The 15,544-nt window shown below is 41.1% G+C and overlaps 1 protein-coding gene across 1 annotated transcript; it reads left to right on the plus strand.

Annotated features, from left to right (window-relative positions):
* Window positions 1–8,656: 8,656 nt before the first annotated feature.
* LOC127212849 (killer cell lectin-like receptor subfamily E member 1) lies at window positions 8,657–15,262 on the plus strand. Its single transcript, XM_051173037.1, has 6 exons — window positions 8,657–8,851; window positions 11,197–11,298; window positions 11,582–11,620; window positions 12,264–12,409; window positions 13,375–13,475; window positions 15,028–15,262. The coding sequence occupies exons 1-6, from the start codon at window positions 8,665–8,667 to the stop codon at window positions 15,140–15,142; spliced, it is 690 nt and encodes a 229-aa protein (XP_051028994.1). The 5' UTR covers window positions 8,657–8,664; the 3' UTR covers window positions 15,143–15,262.
* Window positions 15,263–15,544: the final 282 nt, after the last annotated feature.

Consider the following 15,544-nt stretch of genomic DNA (forward strand, 5'->3'; position numbering starts at 1 on the left):
TCTTGTCCCTGGAAATATTTATGATGGTCTGGTTGTAACATATGGTGAGGAGGTGGGAAGAAAGTTCAAGGGCAAAGAAGTGGGGGGAAGTGGGAGGTTTGTGAGGAATCCCAGGCAAAGGCATTCTTTAGAACATAAAACGCCTTCGGTCAAAGGAGAAGTCTGAGAACCCCTTCTCCTGGGGTCCTGCACTGGGCCAATCATATCCAGTCCTGGTGACTTGGTTTCGTTTTCCTGCAGACCCTAGCAGGACTGAGGGTGCCAGCAGTTACTCCCCCGTGTCACCTTGTCCTTCTCATTCAGTAGCCCCTGACCTGCCCTCCCACAGTAGAGCCAAAGGGCACAGAGCCAGGGTGGAAGGGTTGGTGCAGCCTTGGCCAAGGTTCCTCCCTGAGATGCGTGACGGGAGGTGAGGAGGGAGTCCTCAGTGCCGCTTTGCGGAGGATCCTCCTCCGGGTCAGAGGTTCACACGCATCTGGGCTGTGAATTCAGGAGGTTCCATCATGCTCCGGCCATCCAGTTCCTACTTTAGAGGTCATTCCGGCTCCTGGTGGCTCTGTTCCTCCCTCCCTGCTGGACCACTCTGCTCTCAGTCCTGCTGGGGCACATAAGAGCTGCTATTATGGACTGAGAGGTGAGGTCACTATTGTTCAGGGTTCCCACACCTCCTGTCTCTTCATCTCACTCATTAGCAGCTGATCCCTCAGGGAACACTCAGCAGAAAGAGAAAACAAAGGCACAGGAGAAAGTCGATATTTCACTTGGTGCCTCTGCACAGATCACAGCCGGAATCGATGGCCCCTCCCGGCTCTTAAGAGGTGGTCCACGCCCACATTCACCCCTTCCCTATCACCTTTAGGAGTCCCTGCCCATATTAAATAGGTTCCCCCAGTCTTCGCTCTCCCAGTTTCCCCTCCCCGTCAAACCTCAGACACAGTAAAACTTCAGACACACACTGTCAGATGAACCTCTGTCTGCTAGAGTCCCTTTGTAAAGGAGAGCTCACTCAGATTCTGTCTTTTTCTCCGCTTGTCTTATCAGGTACTCCGCCCTGTTGTTCCTTGGGAGGAGAGGCAGTTTATTGTATTTTCTTTCTAATCCTCTGTTTTGGCCAGATTCCAGGGCCCTTTCCTGAGGAGTGGAGGGCACCCCCACCCCAGCCCAGCCCGCCTCGCCGCATCCTCTACACCACACACCAGAATACTAGGCTTCCTCTTTTAGTTTTTTGTTTTTCCCTCTTCATGGGAAAAATTAAAACAGGCCCAACTTCTAGTACAGGATCAGTTGCAATTAGGATATAAGAACCTTCAGTCCTTTGGAACTCCCCTATTTTTATAATTCATAAAAAGATAGAAAATAAAATTTTCAACTTTTCCATGATCTTAAGGACATGAATGCAACTATTAAACGATGGCCCCACCCACCTTCAGCCAGGGGTCTCTGCTCCTACTCTAATCCCTCAAGGAATTTAAGCCTTTTCTTTCCCTCTGTTTACATCCTGATGATAAGGGATGTCTTGCATTGTCTTTTCCCAATTTAAATAACTAATGACTCCATATCTGTGGGAGTTTTACCGGTGATAATAAAGCCTCACTATCTGTCCATATTATGTAGATAAAGTGCTTAAGTCAATGCTGATTACATTCCTTGAGGTCCTGGTCATTCTCCAGCTCATGTAATCAATTTGCAAATGCTTAGCTTTCAAGGTGAATAAACTTAGAAGAGCAAAATTTAAACATAGCTTCACATAAAATACAAAAGAATTACCTTATAATTATTTAGAGTACATTATTATTCAACAACAAATTCACCATTGTCTTCTCAGCTTAAAACTTCACAATTTATTCTCAATTGCTTACAAAAACCCTGCAGGCTGCAGCTAGGCAAACCACAAAGAGGTACAAATGAAAACTCAATTCAGATTGACTTCATCAATCTAGATCAAACCTCAGGAGTCTGATGCCAGGTGGTTTATTGCCAGCACTCTTAAACACAATATAATCTGGAAAAAGTTCCCTGGTGTAATACAATCCCTGATACATGAGAAGGCATGATTGCATTGAAACTCACCTCAGGTTACATGTTATTTCTTCCAAGAAGATAGGTTCTACCTGCATTATCTTAGAGGCCTAAGAAAGGGCCTGGCCTTACAGATCATACAGGTCATACAGATGCTGTAGAGGTCATTTGGTCTATCAGCTATCTCTGGTCCTGTTGTGGGAGTTTGGGGAATCCCTGCGTGTAATGATCATTTGGATGACTAGCCACCTGCCATCCTGGTTGTAGGTGCTTGATATGATCTGGTCCAACAGATAACATAGATCACCAGGCTGTTAATCACTTCCCATTCCCAAATTTCTGGATGGGAGAAGACATTCCCTTGAGAAGACAATCGTGTGTGCTTAACATTCCTAGTTCCTCTGGGGAAATGTGGGTAAAAAGATCTTCATGCTGTGCTCCCCAAAATGCTGGATTTCCAAGATAGCTATAGTCATTTTCTGCATAGACATTAGGTGGCAGGCTAGATCCATTTAACAACTTTTTTTGTAGCATTAATTGTCACATTAAAAACAAAGCAAGACTTCAAATGTTTCGAAGACTTTATTGTAAGAGTTCAAGTTTACATGTTAAGAGAACTAAACACCTTTTAAGTGGAAGTACAAATACATGAAAAAAAAAAAAAGTCCCATAAAAATACAAGGAAGCCTGGTGGTGGTGGTATACATCTTTAGACAAGCAAGCAGATCTTGCAGATTTCCAAGCCAGCCTGGTCTACAGAATGAGTTCTAGGACAGCCAGAGTGTATACTGCCTAAAATATCACACAGAAAGTTGCTATAATGGCTGGTTGTCTCTTTCCAGGATAAAATATGTTGCAACTTTTTTGTGACCTCTGTACTTTTTAAAATTTTTATTTATACTTTTGTCTTTTTTATTAATCCTTTCCTTGTGTGTAAGCCCATCATCTAATGGGCTCTTAAGTAAGTCATCCTGTGATTTCATATATACTTAAAAATTTTCAGGATGGAGATGAGTAAGTTAAAATATTTTCTTTCTCTCCTTTAAATAGCGTAAATCCAGGACCCCCCAAATCACTTCCCAGTGACACACTGAGGAACATTTCTCTCTGATGCAATTCAAAATACATATGCCCTTTCTCCTAATCAACAAACAGGCCATGTTTGTATGACTTGGACTTACCTTGGAAATCTCTACTGCAGCCGGAGAACCCCAGTGGCATCCAAGTAGAGGCCCATGAGACTGTGAGACTGACTTCCCCAGGCTGCACCCTTGGGAGTTTTGATCCCTGTTTCCTGGGCCACTGTTTGAAAGTTGACTTATAGCGACACCAAAATGTATCCAGGATGAGGGCATTTAGAAGATAATAGACTTCCCACCAGACTGCAGCTCAGGGCATCAGGGCCTGATTCTATTTTAGGGACCGCACTGTACTGCCTGTTGGTGGCAGTGTTGGGGCCAGAACTGAAGTCTTTGCCACACTGTTGTCTGTCTGGACTTCTCATTAATAGGATATTTAAGACACACACACACACACACACACACACACACACACACACACACACACACACACTCAGAGAAAAATTATACTGGAAAGAATAAGATGGGCAAAGAACTTGGGAAATGGAATTCAGCTCTTTTCAAGCAAAAAGCAGAAGCAACAGAGACAGCTGTAAGTAAGGGGAGTATCCCAGGGCATTATGGAAGAGGTCAGCTAATGGCTTAGGTGTGTTTCCCAGCGTGTGGTGCCTGAGGCTGAGCAGAGTCCTTTTCTTTCTCAATGACTGAACTAGAGGAATGGCTCCAGCGGCTTTGACAGAGACATTGCTACCATATACAACTAGAAACAGGCAGAAGATTTATATCTCAAAGGGATATAGAAAGAATACACAAGCAAGTCTCCAAAGGTATATGCTTTTCAAAATATGATGGTCAGTCAGTTAAAGTCTGGAAGAAAAACTGTAAAATTTAGTTAAGTTCAAAGGAAGGTTAAGGGGGGGAACCACACACACACACACACACACACACACACACACACAATTTCTTATACCATTATGACTCAATTGAGTTTAAATTATGGCTCTAGAGAGACAGATACAACAAAATTTTGGTGATGACATGTTCATGGGAAAGGAATATTTGATCTTATCAATGTTTCCCCTTTGTTTGTAGGATCCACAACTTGTGTCTGGGAATGAATGCCTGGTCTCTTTTGAGTTTTAAGCAGTGAATGAATGTCTGTTGTCACTTGCGTTCCAGGCTGTGCTCTTACCCATCTTGTGGGTGCTAAGGGGAAGTGGAAAGCATCCGGGAGGACTTTGCTGTGGGGGCTGAGACGTGTGTGCAAGCAGCAAAGCTTTCGCTGGGCATCCAGGTCTTACATACCCTGCTCCCAGACTGCTGACTACCACATATTAAAGTTTTAGCCTAAGTTCCTGGGATTTCCTCCTTGCTTCAGGTATGTTTAAGCATTTCCGTTTGAAGATTTGGTATATAATCAGTATAATTTTTTTTCCTTAGGGAAATAACTCTCCTTGAATGCCATTTCTCATTTTTTAATTGTTTCGTTGATGTATAAGTATGGGCATTATACCTGCATGTATGTTTGTGCACCATATGTGTACCTGGTGCCCCAGGCAACTTCAAGAGAGCCTGGGTCAGGAATTACCACCTGTGTGAATTACCACATGGGTGCTGGAAATTGAACTCAGGTTCTCTAGAAAAGCAGCCAGTATTCTTAACTACTGAGTCACCTCTACAGCCTTGACTAAGACATTTTTGATGAAAACAAACATTAACCAGAGTACACCAGGAAGCAAGGTTTCATTTTATTTGGCTCATATTCCTAATCTATGGAAATCAATGACAGGCCAAAGCAAGGGCACTGCCAACTCCAGCTCTGCACAGTAACTTTCAGGCATGTGAATTTTTCACAGTGAAACTTTTCTGGAAATCTGAGTCACCAACAAGTGACTGTGTTCTGGTCAGTGTTCGACCCTCTACTATATAAAACCAAATTAGGAGATAGCGTGGAATTAAATTTTCCCACTCTAAGCTTTGGTTCTTTTGGTATTTGGTCTGTCTTGAGTGTTTTTGTTGGTTTGCTTGTTTCATGGACTGAATTAATGGGATATGGACTTGCTTAAATGTTAACTTAGTACAAGAGTCATTCATAATAGTCTCACCGGAGGAAACAGTGAAAAAAGCATCTTTCTTTAAAATGTATTTATTTAATTCAGAAACAATCTTATTTTACACATCAATCCCAGTTCCATCCATCCTCCCATGCCCCTCACCGACCCCCACCATCCTACCCTTAATCCACGCCCTAGGGAGAGTGAGGCCTTCCATGGGAGATCTTCAAAATCTGTCACATCATTTGAGGGAGGGCCTAGGCTCTCTTCCATGTATCTGGGCTGAGAGAGTATCCCTCCATGGGGAATGGGCTCCCAAAGTCCATTTATGCACTAGGGTTAAATACTGGCTCCAATGGTAGAGGTCCCATAGACTGCCCAGGCCTCCTAACTGGCACCCACATTCAGAGGGTTTGGTTCGGTCCTATGCTGGTTCCCCAGCTTTACTTTTGGAATCTGTATGCTCTCACTTGGTCAGGTCATCTGTTTCTGTGAGTTTCTCCAGCATGATCTTGACCTCTTTGCTCATGAAGGGCAGAAAAAGCATATCTTAGCCCCACACTCTAATTACAGGTGTTATAACTACCTAGGAGCTATGGCCAGAAACAGTGAGAGTTCTAGATATATACACAGAAAATCACTTGGGGCATTGCCTGGATTTCACAGTGTGAGCTTCAGTGATCTCAGAGGAGCTTGTGCCTTGAAACTTTGGAGATTAGTTCATTCTAAAGTTCTAACTGACTTTTCTCAGGTCCAATGGCTGCTTCATTTGATGAATCACAGTCTTTGAGTAACAATATAGATTTTTAAATTTTTTTCACAAGTTTTTTTTTATGTTCTTTTATGTGTACATTTTCTTTTTCCTTTATTAATTTATTTATTTTACATTCTGACCACAGCCTTTCCTCCTCCCCTCAGTTCCCCTCCTCCCTTATGTCTCCCCTCTGTCCACACCTTCTCCGTAATCACTCAGAAAGGGGCAGGCTTCCCATAGGCTTCAGCAAAGCTTGGCATATCAAGCTTCCATAAGACCAAGCACCTTTGCCTGTGTTCATGCTAGGCAAGGCATTGCAGTATAAGAAGTAGGTTCCTAAGGACCAGCCAAAGCACTGGGGACAGACCCTGCTCCCATTGCAAGGAATCCAACATACAGACCAAGCTACACATCCATCACACATATGCAGAGGACCTTTGTTGGTCCCAGGCAGCCTCCTTGTTGTTGGTTCAGACTCTGTGAGTTGCTGTGAACCAGGCTAGAGGTTTCTGTGGCTTTTCCTGTGATGTCTTTGACACCTCCTGTTTCCTACAATGCCTCCTCCATCTCCTCAGCAGAACTCCCGAGCTGACCCAATATATGGCTGAGGATCTCTGAATCTGCCTTCATCGGTCACTGAATATAGGCATTCCAATGACAACTGGGTGAGTCACCAATCTAGTCACAGGGGATGGCCAGTTCAGGCTACGCATCCACTACTACCAGGAATCTTATCTGGGGCCATTTTTGCAAACTCATGGAAGTTTTCTTTCCATCAGGCTTCTAGCTGACTTCATAAAGCCCCTCCTTCAAGTCATCTCTCTCATCACTGTCCTCCTCCACCTACCCCTCAACCCAAACACTCAAGTTCCCATGCCCACCCTCCCCTAGTCCAGCTAGGATGTCTCTTCTACTTCCTCTTCCTAGGGAGACCCATGCATGGTCCCCCCCTTGGGCCTTCCTTGTTATCTAGCCTGTCTCCAGTCTGTGGACTGTAGAATGGCTATCCTTTAATTTACAGTTAAGGGAAAAGATCTTTACCAACCTTACATCTGACAGAAGGCTGATCTTTAAAACATATAAAGAACTTAAGCAACTAGACATCAAGAAACAAAATAACCCAATTAAAAATGGAGTATCACCTAAAAAGAGAATTCTCAACAGAAGAATACTCTTTTGTGTAAATGTACCGCATTTTCTTTCTCTATTCTCAGTTGAGGAGGATCTAAGTTGTTTCCAGGTTCTGGCTATTACAAATAAAGCTGCTATGAACATAGCTGACCAAATGTTCTGGTATGATTGAACATCCTTCAGTAATATGCCCAAGAGTGGTCTATCTGGGTCTTGACGTAGATCTACTCCCAGTTTTCTGAGAAACCGCCCTACTCCTTTCCACAGTGGCTGTACAAGCTTGCACTCCCATCAGCAATGAAGGAGTGTTCCCCTAGCTTCAGGTTCTGGTCAGCATAAGCTGTCATCAGTGTTTTTGATCTTAGCCACTTGCAGGGGTGTAAGATGGAATCTCAGAGTTGTTTTGATTGGCATTTCCCTGAAGGCTAAGGATGTTAAATATTTCTCTAGGTGTTTCTCTGCCATTTGAGATTCTTCTGTTGAGAATTCTCTGGGTAGGTCTTTACCCCATTTTTCAAATTGCATTATTTGTTTTTCTTTGATGTTTAGTTTCTTCAGTTCTTCATATATTTTGGTGATCTGTTGGATGTGGGGTTGATGAGAATTTTTTCCCATCATATATTATATGGGCTGCTGTTTTGTTCTATCGACGGTGTCCTTTGCTTTTCAGATGGTTATTGATTTCATGAGGCCCATTTATTAAGTATTGATCTTTGGGTCTGTGTTACCAGTGTTCTATTCTGGAAGTTATCTCCTGTGCCAATGAGTTCCAGGATATTTCCTACTTTCTCTTCTGTCCAGTTCATTGTAACTGGATTTATATTGAGGTCTTTGATCTACTTGTACGTGTGTGTGTGTGTGTGTGTGTGTGTGTGTGTGTGTGTGGTGTGGTTTAAGAGTTTCATTATGTAGCTCTGGCTGCCTTAGAGCTTGCAATTTAGACCCAGTGCCAGCTTCAAATTCAGGAATCTGCTTGCCTCTGCCTTGTGGATGTTTGAATTAATTTTTAGTTTATACTAAAGACAAGAGTTACTTCTTTTCTTCCTCACTTCCTTTTTTGCTTTTTTGTGGTATTAGGGATAAAACTTAGCACCTTATACATGATAAGTTAGCACTGTGCTAAAGGGCTGTGTAACCAGCCTAGTCACATTTATCTAAGAACTAATTTGGCAAAGCACATGCCTAGATCACCATCTCTCTGGAAATAAAGGCAGGAGAATTAGACAGACTGTCTGTCTAGTTGTATAGCTCTCTATACAGTCTCTAAATGCTGGGAAAGTAACCCATTGGTTAAAAAAACATAAAACAAAAAGCGCATACATGGCACAAAAAGGTGCTGGATTAGAGCTACAGTACCACAATGTTTTAGAAAATAATTGACTGTATTCACTTGACTCCCTCTAAAGTTATTTTATTTCACTTACTTCTAACTTTTTGGTAATATGTCTACATATATGTCAGGCTTCAAAGTTGAAGACATGCATTCATGAAAGCTTATGGGCATATCGATTCCTCAACACAAAATCTTTTAGAATTATTATTTTATTCATTTTTACTAAAAATTTACCTCCACAAATTAAAATATGCTCATATTTGCATTCTTTCCCACACAGGATTTTATCTCTTTATGGAGATGAATGAAGTGCCTACAACCCATTCTATCCTAAATGCGAACTCCCAGCAGAAGGGCAAAGCAAAGAACAATATTAAGAAAACATTTCATTCAAATGAATTGTCATTCATTGAGCAGAGACAAAAATACCAAAAATATAGCAAGAAACACAAAAACACAGCAGAAGACATCTCTGGTGAAGGTATGATACTGTATTTGGTGGTTACAGAGAGACTTGAAAATTAAGGTTTAGGGTTAAAGTTTGTTAAGTACTAGGGAGGTACAAAAAGTGGCAGAAAGGTTTCTGTTTTTAAAATCTAGTTAGACATAAACACATTAAAATGAAGTAATGGTCAATACCACAACCATTCGAAGACCAACCTGGATAGTTTAGATTTCCTATGGCTAAAGTACGAGCTATTTTAGCCTTGAATGGAAAAATCAACTTTTAAGAAGTGAAAAATGCTCGGGCTGGATTCCCTGGCTACATCATTTAGGAATTAAAGTGTAAAGTAATTGTAGCTATGTAGGGCACTAGGTTTTGAAATCTTGTTCTGGGCACTGAGCATTTGGTTGGATTGGTGAGTTTCTGGATATGCTCAGGAGACTTTAATCTCATTATATCCTGAAGCATACAGAAGATGGATGCATTTCCTTCAAACTTGGAACTCAAAACAAGTTGTATATCAGCAAATTTAAAATTAGTTTTTTGTTAAGGTTTCATATATTAGTGTAGTTATAGGTTATAGTTTATTTCTGAAATTTCCCTCTGATTTCCACAGGCTTGTCTTTTTCAGACCTAAATATCTGGAAGATCCAAGCTTAGATGGAGGAAGGGAGTTTAGGAATTTGCAAAAGCTAATTCACAGATTCAAATAATAAATAGATAGATAGATGGATAGATGGATGGATGGATGGATAGACAGACAGATAGACAGGCAGATAGATAGATATCCATGCTTGAGTGGTTAAGTGCTGGGAACCAGAATGCCACCTTATTTCTTTAAAGACAGGGATATCCCCAGTGAAGAATACTGTTAAAGCAGAGAGCGTAGAAGGCAAATTGAATTTTTCATAGGAATTTAGGTAGTCTGAAAATTAACCCCCAAATAAAGAAAACAAAAACCAGTTGCAATGAAGCATGAGCCCCTGAGACTTGCCGCCATAGAATGTTCACTTAGTGTCTGTTGATTTCTTCTACGGGGACATTGCATCCAGTCAGTGGTGAGTATTGGGAATAGAATATTGGCAGCAAAGCAAAACAAAACAAAAAATAGATGTGAGAAGCTGGCCAAGAGTAAGAGAGCTGCTGTGTGGCACTGAAGGATCAAGATAAAGTTGGAGTCTGTTGTGTATATGAATCGGCCCCAGGCTGTTTGCTGGTGGAGAGAAGGTCGACTCCATCCTGCTGAGTCGGTGCTGACCAGGCAGATGTGGTGGGAGACGCTGGCAGCAGTGTCATCCTTCACTCCCAACTCGGTTGCTAAGTCCCATCCTTGCACTGTACACCTTGACATATGCTCGTTGGATTAAAGAAAAGAGTCAGGAAATATGGAAGGGAAAAGGCCTGATTAAACAATGTCCCTCTGGCTTCCCAATTCACAATGCAGTCACCTTTACGTGGAAGGACTCAGAGCTAGACCAATCCTTTCCCGTTTAGGTTTCAAAATGTCCTCTTTCTTTAGTTCTCCCCATACAACCGCTGTAGGGTAAAGAGGGTGATAGTAGGGTTTGGAGACCAAATGCAAGAATTACAAGCTCAGCTCTATGAACTGATTATTTTAGCCTTAAATGCTTTTTACTTGAGTTCCTGCATTTTAAAAATTGTGAATTATTCACTGATATTTTCGGCTTATTTTTTTCTTGTGGCATTTGTATTTCCTGTATTGACTAATGAACTCTGTTTTAAATTAAGGACATTTAAACTAGCTCCATGGAACAATTCAGATACATTCGTTTGTTATGTGACATTTTATAAGTAAATATATTTCTGTTGTTCAGGCATTTTACTAACATGTCATTATTTGCTTTGGAACTTGGGTAAAAATATTTAACAGACTTGGTAGGAGAATCAGAAGTAAATGAGCATTGGGATGCTCTGCTGAGGGAAGCAGCCCATAGTGATGCTGAGGAAGGAAGCCCATAGTGATGCTGAGGGAAGCAGCCCATAGTGATGCTGAGGAAGGCAGCCCATAGTGATACTGAGGGAAGCAGCCCATAGTGATGCTGAGGAAGGCAGCCCATAGTGATGCTGAGGAAGACAGCCCATAGTGATGCTAATGGAAGCAGCCCATAATGATGCTGAGGAAGGCAGCCCATAGTGATGCTGAGGAAGACATCCCATAGTGATGCTGAGGGAAGCATCCTATAGTGATGCTGAGGAAGGCAGCCCTAGTCATGCTGAGGAAGGCAGCCCATAGTGATGCTGAGGATGGCAGCCCACAGTGATGCTGAGGATGGCAGCCCATGGGACAACCCTGTCTGTCCCATCACCTTGATCCTACTGCCAGTTGCTTTTAATCACACTCTTTGGCTTCTCTTTCTCAGAGAATTTCTCACCTCCATGGAGGCTCATCTCTAGTGTGCTTGGTGCCGTGTGCCTTCTCCTGATGGCTGTAGTCACAGCGGTGACCATTTTCAGTACAAACTGTGAGTGTCCCTATTGCCTCTCCCTGTTCTCTTTTGGGGAAGACTTGCAGCAATGTATCTCTTTGTCCAAGGGCACAGCTGGAGTGCTTGTCTATTATATGTGAGACACTGAGATTCAGAGTACTATCTCTAGAAAACAACCAAAAAATAGAAAAATCCTACTTCCTTTTAAACATTTTCTCTAAAATTGCCCACTGCTATTCTAGAACAGAGACTTTTATTAATCCCATTGATGTGTCAATATAAAAGAAAGAACTAATTATGATGTGGACTATTTTTGTAGTATCTTCTGAAAGAACACGTCCCATGATCCAGCAAAAAGGTAGGTGCTGGTTTCTTAGTCTTTGTGCACAGATTCAGTCGGCAAAACATATGTATTGTTTGTGTTAACTCCATAAATAGCAAACAGAGTCTTCAAAAGCACTACACTTCAGCATAACTAAGAAAAGATATGACATGGTCCCAGAAATTTAACAACTTACATTAATGTGGGACAGAGGTTTGTATAACAAACTGTAACAGAATACAGAAATATTTTTGGTATTATTATATACCTCTGTATACAGCATAAACAGTCTTGCAAGATTCCATGGTTTTGTTTGGCAATAGGATTGATAAGAAAACAAATTTTGGAAGAGCAACTTTTCAACAAAGAAAGAATCTAATGATGATGCAAAGGCGTGTTTCCACTCCAAGTACCATAGACATAGGGAAACTAACAGTTCAGCAGGAAGGATGAATAAATCTCAGCAGACATATGGCGTATGAAATAGAAAAGGCCTAAAGTTCAGATAAAAATAAAGCAAAAAGTACGTCTCCAGTTTATACTTTTATTTTAATCATTTTAGTTGTCTTTATAGAACATTGTTACAGTATTTCACATGTGCATGCTCTTTGTTTTAAACGAGTGAAAGGCAGCATCATAGCCTGAATTTCCAGTAGAGTGACAGACACCCCTTCCCTAGGATCTCATCATCCCTGCCCAGAGAACTGGGTCTGGTTCAGATGCAGCTGTTACTACTTCTCCAAGGAAACCCTAAGTTGGAGGGAGAGTCAGCATGCCTGCTTGTCCCTCAATTCCAGTCTCATAAGGATAAACAGGGAGGAGATGGTAAGTTGCTGCAGATGTAGGTCACAAGGCACAGGGACTCTGAAGGGGTTGACTGGGTTAAGATGAGCACTTGTTTACGTTTAGCACTGGACCAGTGGCTGAAGGATAACACATTTCTATCTTTTGTTTCAGTTTTTATGTGCAAGATATAGGGAGGACTTCTGTATTGTGTGAAAAAAAGAGAGAAATACTAAAACAGTATTTGGAATTTCATTCATGAATGAAATTGGGTCTGATGGCACAGGCCTGAAATCCCACATCCTTGGGATTCAAGGCTACAGAGTGAGTTGAAGGCAACTTAACAGGAACCTTTCTCTAAGAGTATGGGGGTTGAAGAATGTAGTTCAGTGGTAAAACATTTGTCATACATGTGGAGGCTTAAAGTTCAATCCTCAACACCACGGATAGATAGATAGATAGATAGATAGATAGATAGATAGATAGATAGATAGATAGATAGATGTAATGAATTCAGAGGGAAATACTTGTTTTCAGTAATATCTCGGCACAGAGACAGAAAAAGCATGACAACTCTGCATACTCCTACATGAAGATGGCGCAAGTGTCTTGGTCTAGAACACCAAATGACAATGTGAAGGAATTTTTTCTAACTCCAGCAATTATGTTGGAATCAAGTTAAAGTATCCATTGTGTGCTTTCCCAATAGAGAGTCTTTTTATTATAGACATGAAGGTACCAGAGTAAAGTTAGTCTCCAAGAAACTCATGAAGACCCTTTAACCTCATTTTCTTCCATGTCAAACCAAAACTACCCATGAGAGCAGAAATTTTTTTCTTTCATTTGCTGACATATGCCTTATAATACAGCATCATTTGATGAGGCTGCAGACTTCAGACATAGGAGAAATTTATGCAGAGGGAGTTGACATTTTCAAAGGCAAGTCCATAGAGCTGATGGAAAGACTATGATGGGAATCCTATGTGTTCATGTTTTCTCACTTTCAGGATTTTTTTAGTTTGAAGAGTTTCTTTTGGGTTGGCGTTTACTATAACGGAACCAGCAGACAGTGGCTGTGGGAAAACCATTTGGTTCCGCCCTCTGAGTTGTACGTATCCACCCAACATCAGGTGTTAAATTATGGTGTGAATGAAGGGGCCGGGGCACAGTTTCAGCACCATTAGAGAACTGAGGAGAAAGAGTCTTTTATACACATCTCATGTGCAGAAGACAGATACATCTCTTTAACCCCTCGCCTGTTTTCCTCTGAAAAATCCCTACAAATTTCCTTAATAAACAGAAAGAAACTGTGTGGCATAAACAAAAACTTTTATTCTCATCTTATAGTTTCCCAGCTAGAAGTCCAAGCCTAAGATGTCAACAGGTCCACCTTGGGAAAGCCCTCCTCAGCTTAGATTCAGCCCTCCTCTCTCTCTTTCCACCAATTTCTCTTCTGAAGATGCCACTCGCGCTAGGGCTCACCCTAATGACCTCATTCTAATTGACTTATTTCTTAGGGACTCCTCCCCCAGACAGAGTCTGAGCATAATAAACACTCTGCCCTCTGGCTCCCCGAGTTTCACATCTTTCTCATTTGCAAAGGTATTCACACACTGTTCCAAAAGCACCCAAGAGATAAATTATCCCAGCACCAATTTTCAGTTGATTAGAGATCTGACTCACCCCCAGGCAAGCCTCTTCTGCAGTGTGAATCTGTAGATCCAAACATGATTTGTCTATGAGGTTTGAAAGTGGGACAGATTATGGAAAAAAAAGCGCAGAAACACATGCATATTGAAACCCAAGCAAACTTGAAACTTTTGGGGAAGCAAAGCTCACCATTTTGTCTTTTTTTTTTTTTTTTTTTTTACTTTCACTCTCTACTTAACTTTTAAAACACTACAAGCCTGTTCTACAAAGCTAGTTCCAGGACAGTTTCCAGAGCAATACAGAGAAACCCTGTCTTGGAAAACCAAAAAAAAAAAAACTGAAAAATAAAAACAAAACCATTACCGAGTAGTGTTTATAGTCTTCTGCTCACCCATCACTTCACAAAAGTACCAGCAGGGGGCGATGTTCCTAGAGCTGACCCTGAACGCAGTCCCCAGGCAAATGAACATTATCCTCACACACTTGACACTGTCTTTCCTCATTTAGATCGGCCAACATTCTGATCAGTTTCAGCAGTCTCTTTTTATTTCTCTTCCCAGTCAGGAAAGAACTTTCCCAGCAGTTTACCAGAAGAGAAACAAACATCTAGGAAAGGATACCTTTAGCTAGATGATCAGGCAGCTCCTTCTATTGGGCTGGAGATAAATTGGCACGCCTTCATTTGGCATAAAATCCTTTAGTTCTAAAGTTTCAAGAACAGCCTCCTGATTAGTTCAGGGCTCTCTAAATTTCCCTTTCTACCCTGACAACCCATTGACATCCCTTTCCTAACAGACTCTTCTTAGTTGAAGTATTAATTAATATTTACAATTCCATACTGATTTGATAACTTTGCAGTTTGCTGACATTTTATCAATATGAATTATGGGTTATGGAAATCACACAGGTTGGATTTTTAAATTTTGTATGTAGGGTAACAGTTCCGTAGTGTTATGTGGATTTGAATGCCATGCAATTTCTTGGTAACAGTGGAATTTCTTTCATTTTAGGTTTGGTGATCTTGAAACCAATATGCAACACTATTGTGCATCTTTTCAATTAAAAGGAGCCTTTATGGCTGAAAACTGTAATACTAAACTGCCATATATTTGTAAGAAGATCTAATCCAATGTGGTCACAGAAGATGCGAAAATGAAACATCTCAAACTTTTTTCTTGGATGCTTATTTTCTGAAGAAAACATTGAAAATGTTTGCCTCTGCCTAAATAAAATTATATTCAAATACATTCCAGTGTCACTCTATGTGTATGCTAACCTATTTATTGCATATTGCATATGTTTTAGAAGACACTATAATAAATGGTTTCCAAATGAAATAATGAGAAAAAGCTGATGAGTTCAGGTTAAACCACTGGACATTTAAAAGCTTGAGCTATGTAGTACGGTAGGAAACACTCTTGTCTATGCTCAGCATACTTGTATACATGTGTGGGTGTGTACATGTGTGTGTGCGTGCATACATGCCACAAAGTGTCAAAATATATTGTTAACTGAGAACAGAGATAT

Source organism: Phodopus roborovskii, unplaced genomic scaffold (genome assembly GCF_943737965.1).
Source record: "Phodopus roborovskii unplaced genomic scaffold, PHOROB, whole genome shotgun sequence".
Lineage (NCBI taxonomy): Eukaryota > Metazoa > Chordata > Mammalia > Rodentia > Cricetidae > Phodopus > Phodopus roborovskii.

Excerpts from the sequence above, each read along its gene's own strand:
- LOC127212849 (XM_051173037.1), top strand. The coding sequence starts at position 8,665 with ATGGAGATGAATGAAGTGCCTACAACCCATTCTATCCTAAATGCGAAC. Across the intron at positions 8,852-11,196 it reads AGAAGACATCTCTGGTGAAG|AGAATTTCTCACCTCCATGG; the intron begins GTATGATACTGT and ends TCTCTTTCTCAG. Across the intron at positions 11,299-11,581 it reads GACCATTTTCAGTACAAACT|TATCTTCTGAAAGAACACGT; the intron begins GTGAGTGTCCCT and ends CTATTTTTGTAG.